At 44.4% G+C, this 22,695-nt stretch overlaps 2 protein-coding genes and 1 long non-coding RNA gene across 5 annotated transcripts in view; 1 reads left to right on the forward strand and 2 right to left on the reverse strand.

Annotated features, from left to right (window-relative positions):
* Positions 1-297: 297 nt before the first annotated feature.
* Positions 298-4,129, reverse strand: LOC128938134 (uncharacterized). The gene is made up of 3 exons (XR_008483123.1): positions 4,055-4,129; positions 1,694-1,778; positions 298-456 (listed from the first exon to the last, which is right to left on the reverse strand). It is a non-coding gene; the product is annotated as an uncharacterized LOC128938134 (long non-coding RNA).
* Positions 4,130-8,970: 4,841 nt separating this feature from the next.
* METTL21A (methyltransferase 21A, HSPA lysine) lies at positions 8,971-12,083 on the forward strand. Its single transcript, XM_054278223.1, has 3 exons — positions 8,971-9,165; positions 10,355-10,466; positions 11,495-12,083. Exons 1-3 carry the CDS (start codon positions 9,019-9,021, stop codon positions 11,890-11,892), a joined length of 657 nt encoding a protein of 218 aa, XP_054134198.1. The 5' UTR covers positions 8,971-9,018; the 3' UTR covers positions 11,893-12,083.
* Positions 12,084-17,607: 5,524 nt separating this feature from the next.
* Positions 17,608-22,695, reverse strand: part of CREB1 (cAMP responsive element binding protein 1) — a 37,884-nt gene continuing 32,796 nt past the window's right edge. For 2 of the 3 annotated variants that reach the window (XM_054277577.1, XM_054277575.1), the window contains one exon: positions 17,608-22,344. In XM_054277577.1, coding sequence (XP_054133552.1) covers positions 22,200-22,344 — 145 coding nt within the window. In that variant the 3' untranslated portion in view covers positions 17,608-22,199. The remainder of the gene's footprint in view (positions 22,345-22,695) is intronic. The other variant, XM_054277576.1, reaches the window with a different exon arrangement.

A 22,695-nucleotide genomic window follows, 5' to 3' on the forward strand; every position in this document is an offset into this window, starting at 1 on the left:
GGCTCTCCCATGTGATGAGAAACACGGGAGTTTTTGGGCAAACCATGTGTAGTTTCTTTGAAGAGAGGAAGTCAGAGATGCTGTGTTTCCAGAATTTGTACAACTTAATCCCAGGCACAATAAAATGACAGACCAAATGATTTATAGTCTTATATGAGGATTATTCCCTCAGACTGATGAATGATACCTTTTCACTTACCAGCAATTTCTCTAAACTGTGTTAGCTAAGCCTGTCTGCATGCTACTGACAGTTTGCAAAGCCTTGTTACTCCAGAGGAATCTGACCTTGCTGTGGATTACACCAGGGCCTTGGGGAAGATTTGCTTTCAGCTCTTCCTGAACCACTTCAGGCCAAATGAAGTCCTTCTGCAGCCTCTGCACTCTGCTTGGAAAGCTGTAGGCCAGCCAGTCCTGCTCCCAGTTCTAGGAAGGGCCAGGGTGGAACAAGAGACAGACCTGGGCCAGGGAGAGAAAAAGGGGTTTCATCAAAATAGCCATTGAGAGATTGGTGTTTTCTTCCCTCTGGCATTGCACTCACTGATTTTTTGTGAGCATGGTGGGAAAAAGAAGAAGCTAGAGGGTTGCTGTGACTTATTGAAGTAATTAATTCTCAAGCAAGAATAAGAGTTGGCTTGCATCTGCACTCTTTAATATGAAAACTGGCATAATTTCCTCTTGCACGAGAAGAGCAATACCTTCCCTCACTCTTTGCACCTGGGTGACTATTTTCAGAAGCTGGAGAGGCTGAGCAAGCTGCAGTCCTGCTGCACTACTGGGCCCCTTCCAGGGGCTCCATGCCGCTGGAGGTGAGCTGCTCCAGGCAGAGCAGTGCTGGGAGGCACAGGCAAACCTGCACACCTCAGCAGGACAGCAGCCATGCCCAGGGTCCGTGCCTAAAGCCAGTCTGCCTGCTCCTGCAGCCGTGGGCTGTGGGGCTGCCTGGCTTCGGCAAAGGGTGCTGCAGCTGAGCAAGTGCCTCGGGGCATCCCAGCAGCAAGCTGGGACCTCTACTGACCCTCAGCTTTGGAGCAGCCTCGAGGAAATCCTTTGCCAAAGCTGCGGTTTGGGCAGTGGAAAATCCTTGTTCAAGGGTGAGGAAGTGAGCAGGAGTGGCTCACTGGGCAGCTGAGCACCAGGACCCAGCCTTTGGGGCCAAGAGCCAAAACCCACGTACTTGTGCCGATAGGTGAAAAATGCTGGGAACTCAAGAGTGGCCGGAGTGTGTGATGTGCTGCACTGCTACTTGAGTGTGAAGGTTTTGGTTCCTCTGCCTCACAGAGGCTGAAGTTTCTGTGGGTTTCATACTTGTTCTCAGTGTGCAATTCTGCAAAGGGGGAGAGACGAAGGCTGCTCTTCCCCTGCGCTACTGCTGTTGTGGACTATCAGGATTTATACAAACCTGCAGAGGGAGGAAAGAAATCAGTAGTCTGTTTCCCTGTGAGGACTTATTCATGTAGGTCTTAAGCAAGAGGAAGCTGAATTTAATCCCTGGAAGTCACAGAAACAGCAAACTGTTCCACCTCCTTGTCATTCCAGAAGTTAAGCTTCCGCTTCCACATACCTCAGTACACCAGTAAAGAGTAATTTTCCATATCTGTGCATGTTTTCATTTAGCTGCAGTGATGAGAAATATTCATTTCCCGCTCCATTTTGGCAAAGTAACTCTTAAAGTCTTAATTCAGAGCTGACTTACCAGGATAATATGACAAAACCTGTTGCTGTGTGTATTTTCTGCAGAACCAGGTGATCCTGTTAATAGGTGTAGTCTGAACAATGCCCTGCAGAAATGAGACACATTGTCTTTTACTTAACATTCTATTGACTTACTGCTATAGCAATACACTGAGTACCCTTTATCATTACTTGATACTGGTCCTGGTTCTCTTCCTATTTTCTGTCTCATCTTTCTACTGTTCTGCTTGATTTACCCCAGTGAATCATCAGACAGTTTCCATTATTAAAAAAAATCAGTTACTCATGTACAATGGGCAGATCCACATTTTGCATAAGCAGGCATTTTGGAGGGTGGATCGTGGCAATACTGAATGCCTGAGCTGAAAATAGCTTACTACGGACTGTTGGGATTCAACCTCTTTTCCCCCTGCCCCAGAAAGAGATGTGTGTGCCATGGGACTCTCAATTACCACCCCTTGTCTCTGAGCAGGGCACCCACTGGGCAGCAACCCTCCTGTGCTTCAATTTTCACAAAAAGGAAAGGAAAGTAACTTTCAAAAATGTGAGAAATGAATCCTAATTTAAGCCCTCTCAGGAAGTTGCTGCAAACTTCAGGAGAGCTCCACACAGCCTTTAAAGAAGGCCAGACAGCACCTTGAAACAAACCCTAAATCAGATTGTGATGACAGCCAAAGCAGTAGTGACCTCTGCTACTAATATGCAGAGATTAGAAAGACCTGTGGTTTATTCTGAATATACAAAGGACCAGACTTGCTCCTCATGTTAGTCTAATGAGGTTAGAGGAGCAATACCCTGCCAACTACTCCAAGTGAGGAGCACACCCTGCCAACCACTAAATGCAGCTTCTGAGCTATAAACTTAACTATATGTATAATTATTTGCAGGATGCATAATAAATGAAGACTACCAGGCTTGACACGATTAATATTAGTGCTACCAGCTGTGTTTTGGCTTGTGGACTTGCAGGGGTAGGTAATTCTGTCTCTCTACTTGGCCCATTTGCTGAGTACATGGGAGCTGCTGTTTGCTGGCACTTCTCAGACAAGTCCTTACATTTCCTGCAATGGTTCCTCATAGAGTGGTGCAGGTTTTTAAGTCCCTCTCTGAAATCTCAGCATTTGCATTCACATCCACACAACTCTGTTGTCCTTTGCCTCATTATGCAAAACCAGGCTACCCTTCATCTGCAAGCAGCAGTATCCCTAAGAGGAGATGTCTGAAGCCAAAGTTACCAGCTTCTTTATGAGTAACAACTCTTGAAAAATTCCCAACTCCAAGCATATGTTCTTGTCCACACCAACTGCAACAAGAAGATGAAAGTCTTCTAAAAGGCTTGAAATGAAATTGCAGAATTTCCTGTAAACTATCCAGCTTCACAGTCACCATCAGTCCCAGAAATGGAGAATGGCTCATTGCACACACTTGGTTGTGCTTCACAGGGCCGAGAATCTTAAATCCAGTAAACTCTGCTGTTATCTTCACCCTGACTTGGTACTGCACATGCCTTTCCAAGGTCATGCACCTCCTTGCCTGTCTGCAGGGTGATGACACCAACTCTGGGATGTGTTTTGTTCAATTTCTCTCTTCTTAGAAAGTGTCACAGCTGGGGGAGGAGAGCTTTCTGATCTTACTTGGATAACTTGGAGAAGAGCCAGGGCTTTGTCTTTTCCTGGAAATGCAACTGCAGGAAGAATGAATCACCAGGTTGAACCTGTATAACCAACTGAAAACAAAAGCTCAGACTTCTGTGTCTCAGTTGGAAATAATCGGGGGAAAAATAGGCATCCTGTTTTGAAAACCACTGCCAGCTGACAGGACAAAAATGTTGCACGTGTGATGTCTTTTGAAGCTGACAAGTAACCTAAGACTACAGCCATTTAAGGGAAAAATCCCTGAGCAAAACAGGAGTCAGGGAAATAGAATATTCCAATGTTTGGGGGAAAAAAGTAACCAGGGAGGTTATTCAGAACACCCAAGGTGGATTTTTAGTAGCCCTAATGTTTCACGCACTATTAAATCTCCTGTACTACCTTGGCTTGCAGTGAATACAAGCAAACCAGGGCTGGGGAGCTGTGTTTGATAGCATAAGGACAGACTGCAGTGCTGCTGTCATTGATTAAACCCCTCCTTTTGCCTTTGCTGCAATCTAAGATGTCATTACAGGCAATGCAGAAGCTGCTTGGCTGGCATGTGAGCATCTGGATGGCTGCAGGGATACCAACAGCACAGGCATGTGGGAGTAAACCTGTCTTTATCTTAGCTTCTCTCTTCTGCTCCTGCCTTTGTTTTGTCTTCAGGTAAAATAAAACCAGCTTGACAGTTACCAAAGACTAAGTTCATGATAATGGAGGCTTAGTACCTGAGAAGAAAATTTGAGATGAGCTGGAGCCAAGACGGAGGCCTGCAAAGCTGTATTTTGGGCTGGCAGAACCACCACTTTGATTTATCAAGTATTAGAAATACTTGATTTCTTCTGTGGAAAGATTTCTTTCTTCCACAGATTTCTTCTGTGGAAAAGGAAAATGTTTTTCAGTATTTTAACACAAACTTTAACATGACTAGCTTTTATCAGAAAAGTCTAACTGTGCTTGTGTAAGTCCTGCAGCAAGCTTATTTAGGGTAACATTCTGCAGTTCTAATTCCAACTCTGGGCCACCAAAGCCTGGACAGCAGTGCTAAGGGACCCTCCTTGTTAGTTTTAAGGTGCCTGAAATTGTTTAGACTCAACTCTTCCATCTTCTCTATCGTCTGATGGATTTTCTTTCTAAGGACTCAAGAAGAGAAACACTGACAATACCATTAGAAATGACACTAAATCCCCCACATCTTTCATATGCTTGGATTCTTCCTTCTTTTAAAAAGGTAACAGCTGCACTGAGGGAAATGCTTTTGCATCTATATGAATGCTATAGCTGTTGTCTGTATGTTCATATAATTGTTTTAAAATTGTTTAAAATTAGTTGTTAACTAGTTTTAAATTAATACCGGGCATTGCTTGCACTATAATTTCATCTCAAATTGCAAAACACTACACCTATAGAATATATCACAAATTTCTCCACCTAATGTTAAGCTTCTAGATCCATACTCAGACTCCACAAAAGGAAGGTTTTTGTAGCATTTTCCCTGCCCCATGTCTGTTCCATTTCCCCACCACAGCCCAGTGCCCCTGGAGTGCTGCTGGAGCAGCCTTTCCCATGTCTGCTCACGTGTCAGTCTTGCTCCATGGTTATGGACTCTCCCCTCCCAAGACCCAGCAGTAGCATCTCGTGGCCTGGAGGTTCAGCAGCTGGAGATGTGGGTAAGGCTGTAGGTCTGTGAACATCTGAAAGTGGGGGGAGGTTTCCAGCAAATGAAGTGCAATTGGAAATCCAGTGGTTAGTTGTGAAGAAGAGCTTTCTCAGTTTGCTTTTTGTTCCTTAACTGAAACTTCAGAACAATGTCTGCTTTCAGACCTGCAAGGCCTTCGAGAGCTCACTCACATAATTCTAATAAAAGCGAAGTGATCCTTCTGCAACAAGACATTTAAATAAATGTGGTGATTATATATGGCAGTTTTTCAAGAGGCAAGGTTGAAGGCATAAATGTACTATTACTGATAGGAACAATTCCCTTTTCAGACGTTCCAGAAACTTCCTGTGTTTCAGCTCAAGCACTTATGAAATGACACATCTTCATATTTTTGATCATTACTTCCACTGTTTAATGTAATTCTGTGTGTAAAGGAAATGAAATGCTAGATTGGATTATACATTTATTTCAAGATTTCACTTTTTTTGCAAGGATCTTGCAGAAGCATCAGGTTCTAAGGTCTACTGATAACACACCAGTTTCTGCAGAAAAAAAAGTTTTCATTTTTAATTCACCCCATCAGTTTCAAAGATGGTCCAAATCACTTCAAGCTGAGGCTGTCTCAATTCTGCAACCGCAAGCTGTCATCAACCAAATTAATCTCTGCTTTATTCCCTTTGTATTTAACAGCAAGTGATTCACCACCCCATCTATTTTACTGATGTGGAGAATCTGGAAGATTCTTCTACTGGTGAAGATGAAAATGTAAAACTTGTTAAATCATTTCAGTGCTAGTCATTTGAATGGCTCCTTACAGTGATACATAGGGAGAAAGACTGCTTTCTTTTCTGGGTTTTCCTCCATGCTTTGTGCTAGTTCTTGTTCACTTGGTTGATGAAAGCTCTTAGCAAAACAGATATTTTCCCAAACTTTACTTCCAAGACAATTTTCATATTTCAGTGGAATGACAACCAGAAGTAGCTGCTGTTTATTTTGGGAGGAAAGGATTAAGCCAGAAGTTTCCACACAAATGCAGAACAGAACCATTTGGAATAAGGCGTTGCTGTCACAGGGTTATCAACAACACAGGTTTCTAGATAGAGTTTTAAAAAAATCAGATTGTTTCTATTTATATCTGCCTTTGCCTTGGTAACCAGAGACTGTGTGAGGGATGCAGTATTTTCCCATCATGGATGTCTCCAAAATCCATGCGCAGACATGCAGTGCACCCAGTGTCTGCAGAGCTACCGCAAGAACTGGCACATTCTTTTCTAAGAGAGGATTTTACATACTAAGCAGCAAAGAGAAGATTGCAGTAAGAGTTATATTAGTATAGATTCTAAATAATTTGTACTCATTTCTGTCTTACCTACCATGTTCTTTGATCTTTTAAGTATTTCAAGGACCACTGTGCTTAAACACTTTTTCTTAATCACCCCGAGCAGCTTACCCAAATCCGAGGTGGTGGGATTTACTCATAATTGGCTACATTATGCCTGCTTTATCAAGTGGTTGAATGAGGTAAGAATGGACTTGAATCTGTGTTTCTTCATACTTTAAATCATTCTTGCTTACCTTAAAATCAGCTGTTTCCTACTTCACAAGATTACCTACAGCTTAGGTGTCCTTGCAGCCCTCTGCAGTGCTCAAAAGCCAAACCAGGCTATGTTCTCACCACTGCACTGCTGTGCTGAGCTTTAGCCCTGCTGGGAGAAAGGCATTCCAGCTCTGGATATCTGTTTTAGCCACAATTCTGTGTTGTTGGGTTCTTCTTATCCTTTTACTGTCAGGAAAGGTAGAAGAAACCAAGTGTGTCTCTCTGTCACCGTAACACCCAGGTACTCCATTTTATTAGAAAATGGATGTGGTAAAATGAAGAGAAGGTAAACATAGGCTCAGAATGAATATGGGAAATCAGGGCCCTTACTGAACTTCTAGTGGACTTGCTTCTCTCTTAATAGCTTCACTACCCAGTTATGATCTGGAAAGTAATTTCTGATCTTCTGTCTAAGGCTCATGGAAGTCAGTGGCAGAGCAACATTGTCAGGGAAGAAGGGGAAATATTTCTGGGAAGCAGGGCAGGATTGGTAGAGAACCTGCTGTGCTCCTGAGATATTCAGGGATATCTGACTAATAAAATCACATTATTGGGATAAAAGCACTCACTGCATTGTCATCTTTGGGAACAATACATTTTCACATGCAGCCTTTTTTTACTCTAGTTGCTATTCAGCTAGACACTTGCTCTTATGAAATACTGCAGGTGAAGAAAACTCATCTGGGGACAGAAAGGAGGCAGTGGGAGCACTGGAGCCCTGCCTCACTCCTCATATTCTGGCTGGAGATCCCAGGGCTGGCATATGGTGCAGGAGGTGGAAGCTTTGTGCCATTTGGGAGTTTCCTTCTATTCGCCTGCTGATGTAGTTTAGGCAGAATGTAGGTGACACAAAAAGTCATTCAGAGTTCTTGTTTCAAATGTAATGACTCTCATTGCTTTTTTTCCCACACTGCCTATATAAATAATTAAAAAAAATAATCAAGATAATAGCACAAGCAATTTCAAACTCTCAAAAGCAGGAATAGTGGCAAGGGACCAGCACTTTAGGACATAAAACCACAGAAAACTGAATCATCACACCTGTTCTGGCATGTTTATAGGGAGAAGTCTGAGTTGCCCTAAGACAAGTATGGACTGGTTTGGGGCAAGTGAAATTTTGGGTTCCATTGTCCTACAGGAGCAGAACCCTAAAAACAGGCTTTACTCACTGTTACCCCTGTGCTACCTGCAATGATCCTCCACAGAGTTTTTCACGAATCCTGAGCCACTTGACAGTTTTTAGATGTAACCACATTTGCCTTTGACTGCCAGACAGATTTGCTGGTCCCTGTGGGAAAGAGAGGCGATGTTTTCTGGAGCTGGTTACAGTCCCCACCTTCGAGGGGCCGGCCTTGCCTCATGGGTGCTGTTACCGGGAGCTGTCAGGGCACAGAGCCACTGGAGATGGGGCAGAGAAGCTGTGTCCCCTGCCTCTGCCGCCCCGCGCTCCTCTCGGGGCTCAGGAGGAGGCTGCAGGCACTGCGCCTTTTTGTGGGGCTGTGCCTCCAGGCAGCCGGAGCATGAGAGCTGCCAGGACACTTCCCCGGCTCTCCCAGGGCCTTTAGCAGTCTTTGGAGCTAGTTCAAGTAAATAACACAGGAGAGGAGCACTGTGTTGTTTTGCCAAACAAGAGATTAAATGGAGCCAAAGGTGAAGAAACACCGCTGCACAAACAGCGCCGGGGAGCGCTTCAGCCACACGGCCAGCCGAGAGCAGCCCTGGCTGTGCTGCCTTGGACGGAGCTCGACTGAGATCAGCACTGCTGTGCCTGGGCTGGGTACCCAGCGCCTGAGGGAGCGCTCCCAGGCCAGGATGAGCCCCTGCCGAGATACCGTGCCGGCAATGGAGGACGGGGCTTTTGTGCGATGCACAAATGCCTTTTCTGGGCACTGCCTTCCAACCCCCGAAGCAAAAGCCCAAGGCTGGAACGGCAGGGAGGCTGCGGGGATAGCTGATAATGTCCCACGACCATGGGGCCTTTCCCCCGGACCTTTCCGCGTGGCAGCGGCCGTGAGCAGGCGAGGAGCCCCTGCGGGCCCGGCCTCCCTCTGCAGGCAGCGCGGCGCTGCTCCCCTCGGGCCGCCCCGGGGCCTCCCGGCGCCGGCGGCCCCGGCACTGCCTCCCCGCCGCCTTGGCCCCCGCTCCCGCCGCGGTCGGGGGCAGCACCGCTCCGGGGCGCTTCCAGCCCAGCCCAGCCCCGCGTACCCGAGCAGTGACCGCCCTGCCGCGGCAGATGAGCGCTGCCGCTCCCGCTCGGGCGCTGCGCAGAGGCGGCCGCGGGGCCGCGGCGCGGGCGAAGCGGGCGGGCCGGGCCGGGCCGGGGGCCGGGCCTGTCCCCGCGGCGGCTCCGGGGATCTCCTGCCCGCGGCGCGGGGCAGCGCGGGGTTCGGGCAGGGCCTGCCCGGCGGCCGGGGCCGCGCTGAGCCGGCGGCGGGATGGCCTTGGTGCCCTACGAGGAGGGAGGCGGCTGGACAGCGCGGCAGCTGCACAGCCCTTGGGCCACCTTCCACTTCGCCAGCCGCACCATCCGCCTCCAGCAGGACTGGCGGCGCCTGGGGGTGGCGGCCGTGGTCTGGGACGCGGTAGGTGTTCATGGCAAGCGCAGCCTTTCCGCTCTCGGTGGCTTCCCGTGGCTCTTGCCGAGCTTTCAGATTCACCGTAGGAAATTAATTACCGTAGAATTGTAAAGGGAAGGCTTTTAATTTTTTTTTTCATGTTAGGAAAGAATATGTTAAACTATGCTTTACTTTTCCCTCTTCCCCCATAAGAGATCCTGCAGGAATGCAAGAGAGGTGCACCACCCAAACCCTGCATAGCCAGTGCCCAATACAGGAAATACCCCGGATAACTCTCACCTCTTTCTTTACAGTGGCTGGTGATGTTAGCTTGGCACCTTTCAGAGCACAGCACAGATCCAAGCAGGACTGCCGATAGTCTTTATCTTGAGGATAGGAACCGTCCAAAACAGAGAGGTTTGCGATGGGTCCAAGGCCACAGCGCAGTCACTCACAGCATCCCCGCAGGAATCCAAGGGCTTCCCATCGGGGTGGATTTCAGTCCACACGCAGATTGCACTTTTACCTCTTTAAAAGAAGAACTGTAGCATTTTTAGCAAACTTCCCAAATGAATTGGTGTACAGTATTGCTGATCTTTCTGGACATCAGCTTTGACAGAATTTGCTGCGGGAGAGGTCCTTCTCAAGATCTATATAACATATAACATGCTATATACAACCAGCTAGAAGTGTCATTAGTTTACTTTCCCTGTGTCCTTCCTGAGGGCATACCAGTGTTATGCAGAAACCTTTTGAAATACCATACAAGATACTATGAAACCTTATTCTGGGCTTTTGCAGTACTGGGTTCATTTGCTAGTATTTGACAACCCCTCAAACTTCCTTTGAGGAAATTTTTCCAGGTACAATTATTGTATTTCCTTTCCAATACAACTTTTTCTTTCCAAATACAACTCTTTCTACCTCCTGTTAATGTTTGGGGATTCATGGAGCAGTTACCACATCTAAGTTGTAACCTCTGTGGTTCTTTTTTCCTTTTGCCAGTAGGAGTCTTCCATAAAACTCTATAAAAAATTTCCATAAAGCATAAAAAGACTACAGGTGCACACAGGAGGTGGAAAGGTGCTGAACAAAGTTTGCTGCAGACCTGAAGCACCTGACCCTTCCTATAACCTTCTCCCTCAGGTTAAACCAGAAAGCCTGTGTTCAGTATGACTGAAACCCTGTGCCTAATCGTCCTTCTCTCTTGGCTTAGGCTGTTGTTCTGTGTGCTTATCTGGAGATGGAAAGCATTGATCTCAGGGATCGGTCTGTGATTGAGCTGGGAGCTGGAACTGGATTGCTGGGAATAGTGGTCACGTTACTAGGTAAGGGCTTTTTTGTTGTCTGGTTTAAAGCAAATCACAACTGTAGTAAAACTAGCTCTTTTACATGTACATGCCTGGTGTAGAAGTGAGCACCAAAGCTGCGTGTGTGAGCTGTGATGGTTCTGTGGGTCATCTTCCTTCCTGGATAGACTCAGAGCCCGCTGGGTATTTGTTGCAGCCATGGTGCCCCTGCAGTTTACTCCGTGGCGGGACCCTGTTGAGGCTGCTGCCTGTTGCCATGGCAGGCAGCTCAGCAGCATTCAGCTCTGCAGCTATTCCCCCCAGGGACAAGAGCTGTGCTTCCCCTCTTCCCCTTGTCCTCCCATGCAGATAAAGCTACAGACAGAAACCACTCTCTGAGCTTGCAAAAGCCTTTCATTAGCCTGTCTTGCACACAGGGCATGGAGAAATGAAGTGATTTGCTGCTGATCTGTCTGTGGATGAAGCAGGAACTGGGTACTATGTTAAATTTGTGCAATCTTTCCCAGGTTAATTTTGTAATTCAAAGCTCTAGTGGCTGTGAAAGGTGCCTATTGAAATCATAGGAACAAAATAGTTTGACAAAATACAGTCAAGCCATGAAAAATCATACAAGCATAACTTTTGTCTGACCTGTGAAAGACGCTCTCTAGCTGCCTCTCTCCTGTAGAAAAATATGGAATTGGAGCAGGTTAATTGTAATAACATCCCCTGTAATTTATTCTTTTGTCACATATAGAAAGGCCAGAAGTAACTCCTTGACTTTCATGCATTAAGAAAAAGCACCAGAAAATTTGGTTTTTTCCCTACCCAACTTAATCTTCATACACTTTATATTCTTAAGTGACTGATGGAGGGTAGGATGTCCCTAGACAGGGGGGTTTTGCTTATTTTGTTCTTTTATTTGTTTGTTTTCAATCAGGCAGCTCAGAGGAGCTGTTAATGTTTAACAGGACCTAAGGAGCCTGCCGGAGTTAAGCATTGTATTCCACATGCTGCATTGAGGGGTGTGGATTGTGAGTGTGAGCCATGCCCTCCTGTCCCCTTAGGTGCCCGAGTTACCATCACAGACAGAGCAGCTGCACTGGAGCTCCTGGAGTCAAACGTGCAGGCGAACTTACCCCCTGAACTCCGTCCCAGAGCAGTGGTGAAGGAGCTGACGTGGGGAAAAGACCTGGATAACTTCTCTCCAGGAGCATTTGACTTAATCCTGGGTGCAGACATTGTTTATCTGGAAGAAACATTTGCAGAACTGCTGCAGACGCTGGAGCACCTGTGCTCAGAGCGGACGGTGATTCTCCTCTCCTGCCGCATCCGCTACGAGCGCGACCTCAAGTTCTTGAGGATGCTGAGAGAGCGTTTCTCTGTGTCTGAGGTCCACTATGACTCCAGCAAGGATGTTCATATCTACAAAGCACAGAGGGGTAGTCGCAGGGATGACTTGTGACTCTCTGCTTTGTTAATAAGCCACTGATGCTGTTCAATTCTCCCCTTTGTTTCTACTCAATACACTTGTTCCTGAGCATGAAGTTGCAGTTGTGTTATTTCACTGGCTTCTTGTTCTGATGGTCTTGTCTGATCACTGGGTCTGATACAGCAAGGATTGTACTTCTGTTCTGCATATTGAACCTCTGCTTCATATCTGAATAGAGTCATATCCAACATCCAAATTGTTATATCAAAAGGTATGTCGTCTGAAATCAAACCACATTTAACTTCTGGGGGGAAACTTAAAGAGATTACAATGGGGTTTTTTCCCTTTATCGCTGCCTTAACTCTAGAAAAGTAGGAGAGTAGGATGAAATAAAAGTAGTATGAAATAAAAACTAATGCTCCAGCTCTAAATGCTTTAACTCTTCAGGACTTCTGCATCTTAGAAGTTGTGGTAAAAGAAACCACTTAAAAGGCAGAAAAGAACCAAAGGCAGATGCTATAAAGTTGTTTTATTGCTGTCACTACTGCGTTGAGGAGGCACAGTGAAACAAAGAACAAAATCCGGAGGGGCACGGGGAACAGGGGTTGCCAAGTAAGCCAGCTTAAAAATCAGTGTTATTTTTACCTGATTTGCAAGTGAGTGGGCTACACCTGCAGTACTGAAGCAGTTGTGGTTTCTGAGTTGTCCATAACAAGTCTGCCTCATACAGATCAAGACTCCTTGGAGGATATGCCCAGTGCACATGTGCTGCTGGGAAAGTGCAACAAGGAAACTCAAGCTGTTCTTAAAATATCAAATCAGCCCTTGACTCTCAAAGTACCACTAGGTAATGTTCTACTTTGTGCCTTTGTTTGTGCTCCCTCTGTCTCTGAGGGCTGTTACTTAGGGCAGGAGGGTGCTCTGTAAAGTCTTTGCGGCAGGGGAAGTACTTACTCTTGAATTACTTGGGACCTTGGGGCAGTGTCTAGGTTTTAGAGTGCTTTCAGTGCACAGTGGTAGTTAAGACACTGCTCCAAGTAACAGATTTCATACCTTGAGCTTGTAAAACACATCTGTGTGTTTATCCCACAAGATCTGGGAATCCATCTCGCACCAGCAGCAGACTTCCTTCTCTTTCTAGTGGTGGAAGAATGAAATTGATGAAAACAATGGCTAACAGAAAACAGCTACACCTCTAAACTTCGGAATTGCTTTAGTACCCTTTTTTGTGTGTGTGGATGTGGAACTTTTTTTGCTTTAAACTTAAACTCAAAAAGCCAAAGTTCAGGCTCAGACTTTGAGCATGTGTAGGTATTTGACACTGGCAACAGCAAACGGCTCAGCAGAACAAAGCACCTTTGGGCCACGGGCATTTTGGAAGTTTTTGTCACTTTTGCTTCCATCATACTTCCTGGTCGGTGGTCCAGAAGTGCTGTGCTGACTGTAATGTGGAAATGACACATTTGTCATTAAGGTTTGAGTTTTATCTCTGGCACATCTCTTGCATGTTTTCAGCGAAGTTCCTTGCTTGGCATCAGACCCGTCTGGAGTTGCTGTTCCGGAACACTTGCTGTAACAGTATCCTCAGAAGCCACATGGTGTCACTAAAACAGTGCTTAGGCAGCTGGCTGGGAATTCGCAGCCTGAAACTGGAGTTGGAGTCAGTTTGGGGGAAGGAAGACAGCACCTTTAATTGAAAACAGATTCTGAAATGAGCTCTCACGTGTCAGGTGTAGCTCCTTCTGTCCTCTCAGCTGGGTGAGCAGTGCTTGAAAAGAATTATGAGCTCTCCTCCCTCTCTCCAGCTCTAGTTTTGGAAGTGTGGCTGTAAGTTCTCACCTCTCCTCTTCCTTTTAGGCTCATGTGTGGCTCAGGCTCCCCTTGGGCTGGAGCTGGCAGAAAGCAGCATGCTGGTGCCTGGGCTCGTGAGTGCCCAGGGGAACTTTCCTGTGGGAAGAGCCTGGCAGTGCTGGGCCCTTGCAAGAGGCTGGAGCTTGCAGCACTGACAGCCATAGCAGCTTGCACTGTTGCCATAGCAGGAACATGCTAAAAATTCTGCTTAAATAGCACTGAATAAAGCACAGGATAAAGGCTGGTGCAGCAACCTGCACACTTTTAAGAAGGGGGTTTTGCCCCAGGCCTTCCTTTGGCGATAGAAACAGTTTTGTACTTTTAAACCAGTGCAGATTAATTCCATCTAATTGTTAAGTTTTCAGTGTCAGATACCCCATTGGTGGTGTTACAGCCCACAGCCATCCTGCCAGAGCAGGGATGTGCCAGTGGAGACTGGGCTTGGCTCCTTTCTCTGTGCTGCTGTTACACAGCAGCTGCATGCACACCCAAGGGAGGGTGTCTGAAGGCTGCAGTGATGCTACTGCCCATAAACAACTGGGGAAAAGCACGAGATGGCACTGGCAGCTCAGGTGAGTGCCTTGCCCCTGACCTGCAGAGCTCTTGGTGGCCCCTCCCCAGCCCAGCAAGTGGCATCCCTCAAGGGGACACCTTCTCCTCTGACTGCCACTGGGGCACACGTCCTGTTAGACTTGGGAGACCAGAGCCAGGAATACTGCAGTTAGGCCACAGCCCCGTACATGTCAGTTGTGGCTGCATTTAAAGCTACAGTGTTTAGGGGCAGGCATCAGCAGTGAGAATGTAGCTCAGCTGAAAGCCCAGTCCATCCTCCCGGGCAGTGCTGACACCCACGCGCACCAGGCAAGGAATGCTGCCTTCTGTTGTCCCAGGCTGGCTTCACAAGTGCTGTGTGTTCCCACCCACTTACCTTCAGGGAGAGGTCAGCAGTGAGTCAGGCTGCAAGTGAATGTCGCCAGGCGTGCAGGACGAGCAGCAGAGTGTGAGTGCTGGTGAGGAGCACAGGGAGCAGCCCTCGGCAGTGACACCGGCAAACTCCCAGCCCACGGGTCCCAGGGAGCTCCTGCTCTACTATGAGGTGATGCATGACTACAGCTGTTGCCAGCAGCTGTTTGGCAATGATACCAACACCCTGCCCAAGCACTTTCGGTCACCCTGTTCATCCCAACACTAGAGAATCCCACTCCTTTGGGTGGCTCCATTGCACTGATCCTGTTTTGTAACAGGTGATCTGAGCTCATCTGTAGAAGAATGTGTTTGGCATGCATCCCTGAGGAGTGGGGCAATGCACAAATAGTCTCCTGAGAAATTCACTTGCTCTAGGGAGTGGGTCCAAGCCACAGGGAAGCGACCAAGTAAGACACAACCATGATGCGACGCTGAGAAACCATCCCTGAAACATGTGCAAGAGAACAAGCTTTTCTGAAATGCCATTGCAGCCAAGGTAATGTTTGACTGATAATAAGATACATAGCTGACTACACAGGGATCTGTGTTACCCAGTTCTTTTCAGTGCAAAATTCAAGCCAAATTGCATTTTTATCTCAGGGACTAACCCTGTTTGGGATTCTCTCCTTACTGTAGGTTTTTCTGAGCAAGAATGTGAATGGCATTATAAAAACTAGAAATCCCAGCTGTAATGAGCTGACCTTACTGCTTCCCCTTGACTTCACTGGAGGTGTGTTTACCTCAGTGCTGAATTTGTTCTCCTGGCTTCCATCCCAGTGTTTGGATCCAGCCTAGAAATTACATAATGGGGCTGTGATCCTTGCAGTGTTTGCTGCCTTCTGTTTCTGTTCTGTTCTGAAGACCAGTAGTACATGGTTTACAGGAATGCCCAAAAGTGAGACATGCAGCATATTTAAACTGTGAAAGGCATAAGCTTTTCAAACATTGTTAAACAACAGAACCGCCACCAGAATGGGTACTGGAAAACAGGTTTAAAAATATCAGGAGGAAGAGAAACTTTGTTTTTCAGGACTTAACCTCTAACTAATCTAATTCAATTAAGATTAAAAACAGCCTTCTCTTTGGGGAGAATACTTTATGAATACTTAGGGCAGAGCACAGATTGAGATGATACGATAGACTGCTCAAAATACACCTTTTCCCATATTCTTCTAGCTGCATTACACTAAATTAAATTAGTGTAAATGGAACACCCTGCTCAAAAAAGAGACTTTATAGAGTTTTTTAAAGCATGTTTATGTGACTGCACATAAATGTTTGTGTAAAAAGGGAGTTATGACAGTTTATACCACAAAGGTTACAGTAAGAAAAAGCACTTCTTTATGACAATAGTTCACAAATTCACAAGAATCACTTTAATATACAAAGCAATTACTACCATTCTGAAACACAAAGCAGCTAATATGTACATAGTGTTAATAAAATGCATTATAACCCAGTACAATTCCTTTTAAACACAGATAAAGCACAAAAAAAAAAAAAAGAAAAGAAAAAAAAAAAGAAAAAAACCACAACAGGGATGTTTCTAGATTTTTGGGGAGATGTAAAAAAGCTTTTATTTTCCCCCACTGATGGATTTCCATTTAGTCTTTTTAACTTCCACAAGTATGTGGGAGTCAAGCTCAAATACCCTGTTCTGTGCTGACATGGTTTGGGTAAAGAATCAGAAATGCAGATGAGGTGAACATACTCTTTCCAGCTTACACTACAAAGGGAGAAAAATACCCTCGTTCTGGAAGCTTCCCTGAAAAACATTGTTTCAAAACAATTTCAAATTATAAATCCAGAGTAGAAACAACTAATTTCTGAAGTGAACAACCAATCTGTGGAAAAAAGTCTGTGGAGGGGCTGGCTGCCAACTAGCACCTCTTCTTGTCCTGTTCCCATCCCAAGAAGTCCATTATAAGCAGCACAGTTTCAAATCTCATTTAAACTTGAAGTTGTAGAACATTTTAAAATTAAAGTTTTAATATAAATAAATGCAATTCAACACACAAAAAATGGAGTGGCACCTGGATAAAACACAACTTGTGGAGAGCACCCAAACATCCTTAGTTGTTAAGAGTGGCCATTTCCAGATAAGCAACTGGCTCAAGGCCTGCCATCCCCATGCTCTCTCTCAGCTATCCCCTAATTTAGAGGAATATGCAGCTGAGGGTGAGTGAATGCTCAGCTTATGGAGTGTGCCAGCCATGGGTCATTCCAGCCTGCCCCTGGCCCTTTCCCTGCCAGCACACAGCTCCCGAGGACAGCTGCCTGCTCCTGCTCCTCCTGCTGAACTCAGCACATAGCAAGCCACAAACCTGCACTGCAGGGCCAGAAAGCAAACAGGTCACTCCCTTCAATTTGTGCTATGCCAGCCAGCCCAAGCACATCTCTCTGCAGGCCACAGCTTAAATACATTTTAAAAACACATTCCAAGGCAAAACACTTGAAATGCAAACCCTCTTTACACCACCTGGATCTGGTCCCTTTTCCCCAAAGATTCACACACTTAAGTCTATCTATCCACAGACCTGAACCTGCCACAAGCACACAGAAGATGGATTTCAGCACCCTCTCTTCACCAGTCTGGCTCCTTCCAGACCAACTGAGCTTCAGGATACATTCAGGCTTTTGTAAAATCAGCTTGCAAATTAGCTCAGACAAAAGAGTTCCCAGCAGACAACAGAGAACCATCGATGTACTGTATGCTTTTTAAAACCTGCTCACAATGACAGACTTCAGGGTTAAATTATGATCATTCCTGCTAAAGAAAGCTGGTTGTGCTGTGCTTTTCTTTTCAAGCAAGGTGACACACTGTCAATGTACCTTTACTTCCTGGTGTTAAATTACTGGAAAGCCTTTCGATTTATTTTCTTGGAATGCAGCTTGTAAAATCCGCAGACAAATCTCAAATTAAGAAAAGTAACCTCCCTTTCCCATATGGGATCACTGAACTAGTTCTACTCTAAAAATAATTTCACATCCATCCTCTACATACTGCTCCAGACACCACACGCCTGATTCCTGCCCCTCAGCTCTCCTGCCCTTCAGCAGCAATGCCTGCTGGGCACCAGGTGCTGATCTGCAACTTCAATTAGCCAAGGAGCCAACTGCTGTGGAGGAGTGAATTGTGTGCAGGCAGCAGGATCACAACAATTATGCCAGAAATCTTCTCAGGCAAACCAAATTTACCCTAATTTTTCTTTCTCTGTGTTTTGTTTGTTGTTTTTTTTTTTTTTCTTTAAAAGTGCACATTTTAATTAAACATTTACAAAGAACATATTGTAACAAAAATAAATACATGACCTTTTAGTTGGATCATTGGCAAATGTTACATCACTAACTAGGCTTCAGGGTAAAAAAATTACAATAAAAACAAGGTCTTACAAAATCAATTAAATCCTCTATGAACTATCATAGATTTGCAACCACTGATATCGAACTTGCTTTGATGGGTGGATTTGTCTTTAAACCACAAAAAGCACTGTCTGCCATAAATGAAAAAACAAAATAAAAAAGCAGGTGCCAGTTTTCACTAACAGATGACTAGTTGCTGCTGCAGTTTACTGGAAGCCCAGATTTAAAAAAAGCAACCTGTGGTACAAATTTAGGTCAGAAACTATCAGGGCTGTTTTTCCTTATTAAATCTTTTTTTTTTTTCCTGAGCCTCTTAATGATTCCAAACACCCCACCAATTTTCTGACCAATATACAAGTACCAGAGAAGACAGTGATCTCCAATGCAAATGCCAGCTCCAGGCTAGCCAGAACTACAGGTGTCTGAGCAGTCCTGACGAGCACAACAGGCTAAAATTGTGCTTTCAAATACAAGCAACGGTGCCGGCAACTACCCAGTGCTGGTGAAATTGCTGCCTAAGGAAGAATGCATCACCACTACCTCAGGAGGAAAACAGAAGTCTTACCAGTGGTTCCTTTAGAAAATAACACCTTAACAACCTTTCCAAATGTTTTGCCTTTGATATATAGCTGCCAAAGAGAAAAAAAGCACAGAAGTGAATTACTCTGGGTGGTGGTGGTTGTAAAACAAACTGTTTACATAATTTCAAAAATCTTCATCAATAAAAAACAAACTTCACAAAAGCCACAAAAGATGAAATAAAATTATTGAAAATGGGTAACTGAGAGACAGCACAAAACAAATCAGTAATTAAGAGCTAGAATAACGCAGCCCAGAGCTACTGGGGTGAGGGGAAGCTTTCACACACACACGCACATCCACACACACCCAGACACACAGAAAAGTAAAAATTCTTTTTCTGACCTCCATATACTATAATACTCAGCATTCCTGACTTAAAAGCTCTCAGAGCTGTAGATTATATACTGTGTGTATATATATATATATGTACATATATTATACATATGTATTTTCCAAGAATATCTAAATTAAAAGAGCACCTTTGACAATATCTTAACTGCCTGATTGGTGCTGTCGTTTTGCAAAATAATGACATTACAAAAATTATATTTCAAACCAATTCTTGTTTATTATGAACGTAACGGATCTAGCCCTTTCTAACCCTCTCTTCAGGTAAAAGAGTCTATCAGTTCTTGAAAACTCACAACCGTGAGATATAAAACTAATCCTCCCTCCCCCTTGTCAGCATCATTTCCATCCTACTTCCAAACAGCCTTAGTCTATAGAAGCTTATCACCCCAACCTCACTACTTGGTAAATAACATAGGAACTGATTCCTGTGTCATATTCTTTCCCTTTTTGGGTCAATATGAATAGTAAAGCATGTATGGGTAGCCTAGCCAGCCCTGTACTTGGTCTAATACATTTTTTTATTATTGTAATCTATAATTTTCCTTAAATAAATTTGTGTCTCATAATCCTCAGTGCAGCATAAATAAAAATAAAGATTCTTGCAGACCCCTATGTACTTTGAATTACATTCCTTTTCTCAGTGGAACTGTACTTGCTAATGAAGTCTAGGCTAAAACCACGACAGGCCACTTGCAGACCACACGCAAACGGGTAACACAGTTCTCCTCTCGCTGCCACACAAGTTTGCACAAACTGTGTGTTAGGAGAACCCCACCTGGGCACTGTTTTAGGCTCCCATGCCCATCCAGCCCCCAGGCTTTGTGCCCAGTGATTACCAGCAAGCTCTGAACAGTGTTCATTACCCACTAGACACAGCTCTCAGAGCAAAACCTCACAGTTTTTGCAAACAGAACAGCCTTAATGTGGGCATATACAGCTGTTTCTGTGTTCCTCAAAGCTGCAGGAACCATTCCATGTAACTGCAAATGAGGCCACCATGAGCTTCATGCTTTACAAGAATGACTCCTGTATTACAACATTTCTACTTCAGTACTCGTTGTGGAAAATGTAACCGTTTTATATATTTGTATTCGCTGATTTTAAGAAACAGTTTTTTATAAAAGCACTGGTGAGAACTTAGGGTCTTCTTTAAATTTGCACTGCTAAACTAACAGCTTCATCTCCCATTAAATAAAAACAAAAAATCAACTCTCTATGGCAGATAAAAATAGACCATTTATAAACACCCACAAAACTTGTGAAAGTGAATTATTTCATATTTCTGATGCTTACGCTTTTTTCTTGAAATACAAGTGTAATTGGAAATTCTTGATAACTCTAGCTGTAACAATAATGCTGTAAGTTTAACCCTGCTCCTTTTAAATTAAGTCTCTTGGAAACTGAATGCCCCTCAAATGAGAAACCTAGAACTTTTAATACTGCTTAGGTGTTTGAGACTCAACTGCCCAGAGTCTTCCAAGTATTTTCCTTATAACGTCACACTGATTGTACAACCTTTTAGAAGCCTGTGTATGAAATTTATCTTAAATAGATATAGAGTGAATGGGAAAAAATATTAGCTAATACTCTGCTAGGCAAGGCACTGGTATAGACCAGAGCCTCATCCATATGTTTCTATACATAGAAGTTTGACCAGAAGCACAAAGTAAACTTACTCCATCAAATGACCCGAGTAAACACAGTGACAGACTGGCTTCAGAGGGCCAGTACACAAACAGCACATGATTCTTTTGGACACATTCTTTTTGACAACTTCTTGAGGATCTTTTTTGGTTCTTTTTGAGCATGATTCTTTTGAAGTCCTAATGCTTAGTACAGAGGTTTTTTTAAATATGAACTACCTTTTTTAACACCATAAATCTGGGAAAGACCACAGTTCCTAAGTGCACAGAAAAAAAAACCTGATCTTGCAAACATCTGAGGCACGTAAGTAATTTCAGTGGCAGGAATAGATTACTCAGTAAATCTGACCCTTTCCATGAAAAAATATCCCAAATAAATTAAGAGTTTAGCTAATCTGGCCAGGTTCAAATAATCAGTATTTTCCCTTTCAAAGCAGGAGTTGGAATATTCGTGTTTGAAGTCCTCTTGAATATTTGAGGTTGTCCTAGTAGTTATACTGAAATTTAATTTATGTATAGAAGGCAGCCTCAAAGTTCAAAAAAGAATTTAGCAAACCAGGCTGATATTTCTATTGAGCACAATAATTTCCATTGCATAAGACAGTGGTAGGGAAATAAAAACAACCTCATTGCTTGAGAGGACTTGAGACACAGACCATACTGTCTTCAGAGAGTACTTAAGTGGAGTTGGCTATGCTTCAACTGCTTAGTTGTTGTGCATACAAATAGGTAGTGCTGTAATGTGTTACCCCTGTTTACAGAACATCACAACTGCATCTTTTTTAAAATTTTCTTTCCCATCCAAATATAATTCCCCAACCCATATCCTATGAAGTTGGTGTCTGTTTTCCGTGCATTCAGAACGCTGAACGCACTTGCACACATAAGCCATGAGAATCAACAACTGACCAGTGAAGCTCATTTCAATGCATTTGTTTCTCAAGTATGGAGAATGTTTTACTAGTCCAGGAGGGCTTAATACAGATAATTGCAGATCAAAGCCCCTCCTGGGCTAGTCTGAAGAAGGTGTGTTCTCTCCACACCAAGAACATGGCAGTGAGGTGCCCTTGGTCTGGCATGCTGCTCAGCCATGTATTGGTACAGCTCAGCAGGAACGTGTCAAACCAGTGTGGCAACCACTGCTTCTTCATTGCACCAGACATGCTCCACCTGTGTGGCCCACTGCTCTCTGGACCAAGAGGCTGGGGTGGCTCTGTCTCTAAGGCAATGGAAAGAGCTCAGCACAAATCCTTGACATTTTACAAAAGGACCCTCCCCACAGTAACTTCCCAAGTGACCATTGTTATTCCTTGAAGAGGATCGGGAGACGAGAGAGAAGCCTGTTCTTCTTCATGCTGAGACTGATGATGAAATTCATCTTGTAAGGGGAGAAGTGGAGGCAAGTACTTGAACATTCACAGTTTGATGCAAAGCACAGATGAAGTATATCCTGTAGTTGCTTCAGGCAGTTTTGCGCATAGAAAAAAAGAAATGTTTAGAAAATAAAAAGTTTACTTTGTCTTTCTGGGTATAACCAGAACCAGTCTCTATCCCACCTGGACAAGTGAAAATGAGAATCCAAAATTAATCTGATTTGTGGCAGTAAAGGTCCTTAAGTGCTTTCAACTCCTCAATCAGTGTTTTGTTTTGGTTTTCAAGCACAGCCACTCGATTTTCTAGACATTTCACATACTCCTTTTTCTTCCTGCGACATTCACGTGCTGCCTCTCTGCAAAGCAAAAAAGGCCATTCAAATCCAGAACAATCAATTGCACACATGGGCTACCTAACTGCTTTCAGGCAAACCTTTACTAGTACTGCCATTTTCAGAATATGGAGGTATTGCTAAGAAATGCAAGTGAGGAAAAAACACTGAGTTCATAGCAACTGCTCCTCACAAATCACACACACTCAAGAGCCACGCATCATTTCAACATACAGATCCCAGTAAGACAGCGCCAGTAAAACACTATTATTATTATTATTATTATTATTATTATTATATTGTGAGCATAGGATCCTAATCAGGGATAAAATTTTGCGTGCAGGATTCATATTGGAACCTTTAGGCTGAGTAAAA

This window comes from Melozone crissalis, unplaced genomic scaffold (assembly GCF_028551555.1).
Source record: "Melozone crissalis strain CALT ecotype California unplaced genomic scaffold, PUWL_Pcris_2 ptg000023l_1, whole genome shotgun sequence".
Classification (NCBI taxonomy): domain Eukaryota; kingdom Metazoa; phylum Chordata; class Aves; order Passeriformes; family Passerellidae; genus Melozone; species Melozone crissalis.

Excerpts from the sequence above, each read along its gene's own strand:
- METTL21A (XM_054278223.1), top strand. The coding sequence starts at position 9,019 with ATGGCCTTGGTGCCCTACGAGGAGGGAGGCGGCTGGACAGCGCGGCAG. Across the intron at positions 9,166-10,354 it reads CGGCCGTGGTCTGGGACGCG|GCTGTTGTTCTGTGTGCTTA; the intron begins GTAGGTGTTCAT and ends CTCTTGGCTTAG. Across the intron at positions 10,467-11,494 it reads AATAGTGGTCACGTTACTAG|GTGCCCGAGTTACCATCACA; the intron begins GTAAGGGCTTTT and ends CTGTCCCCTTAG.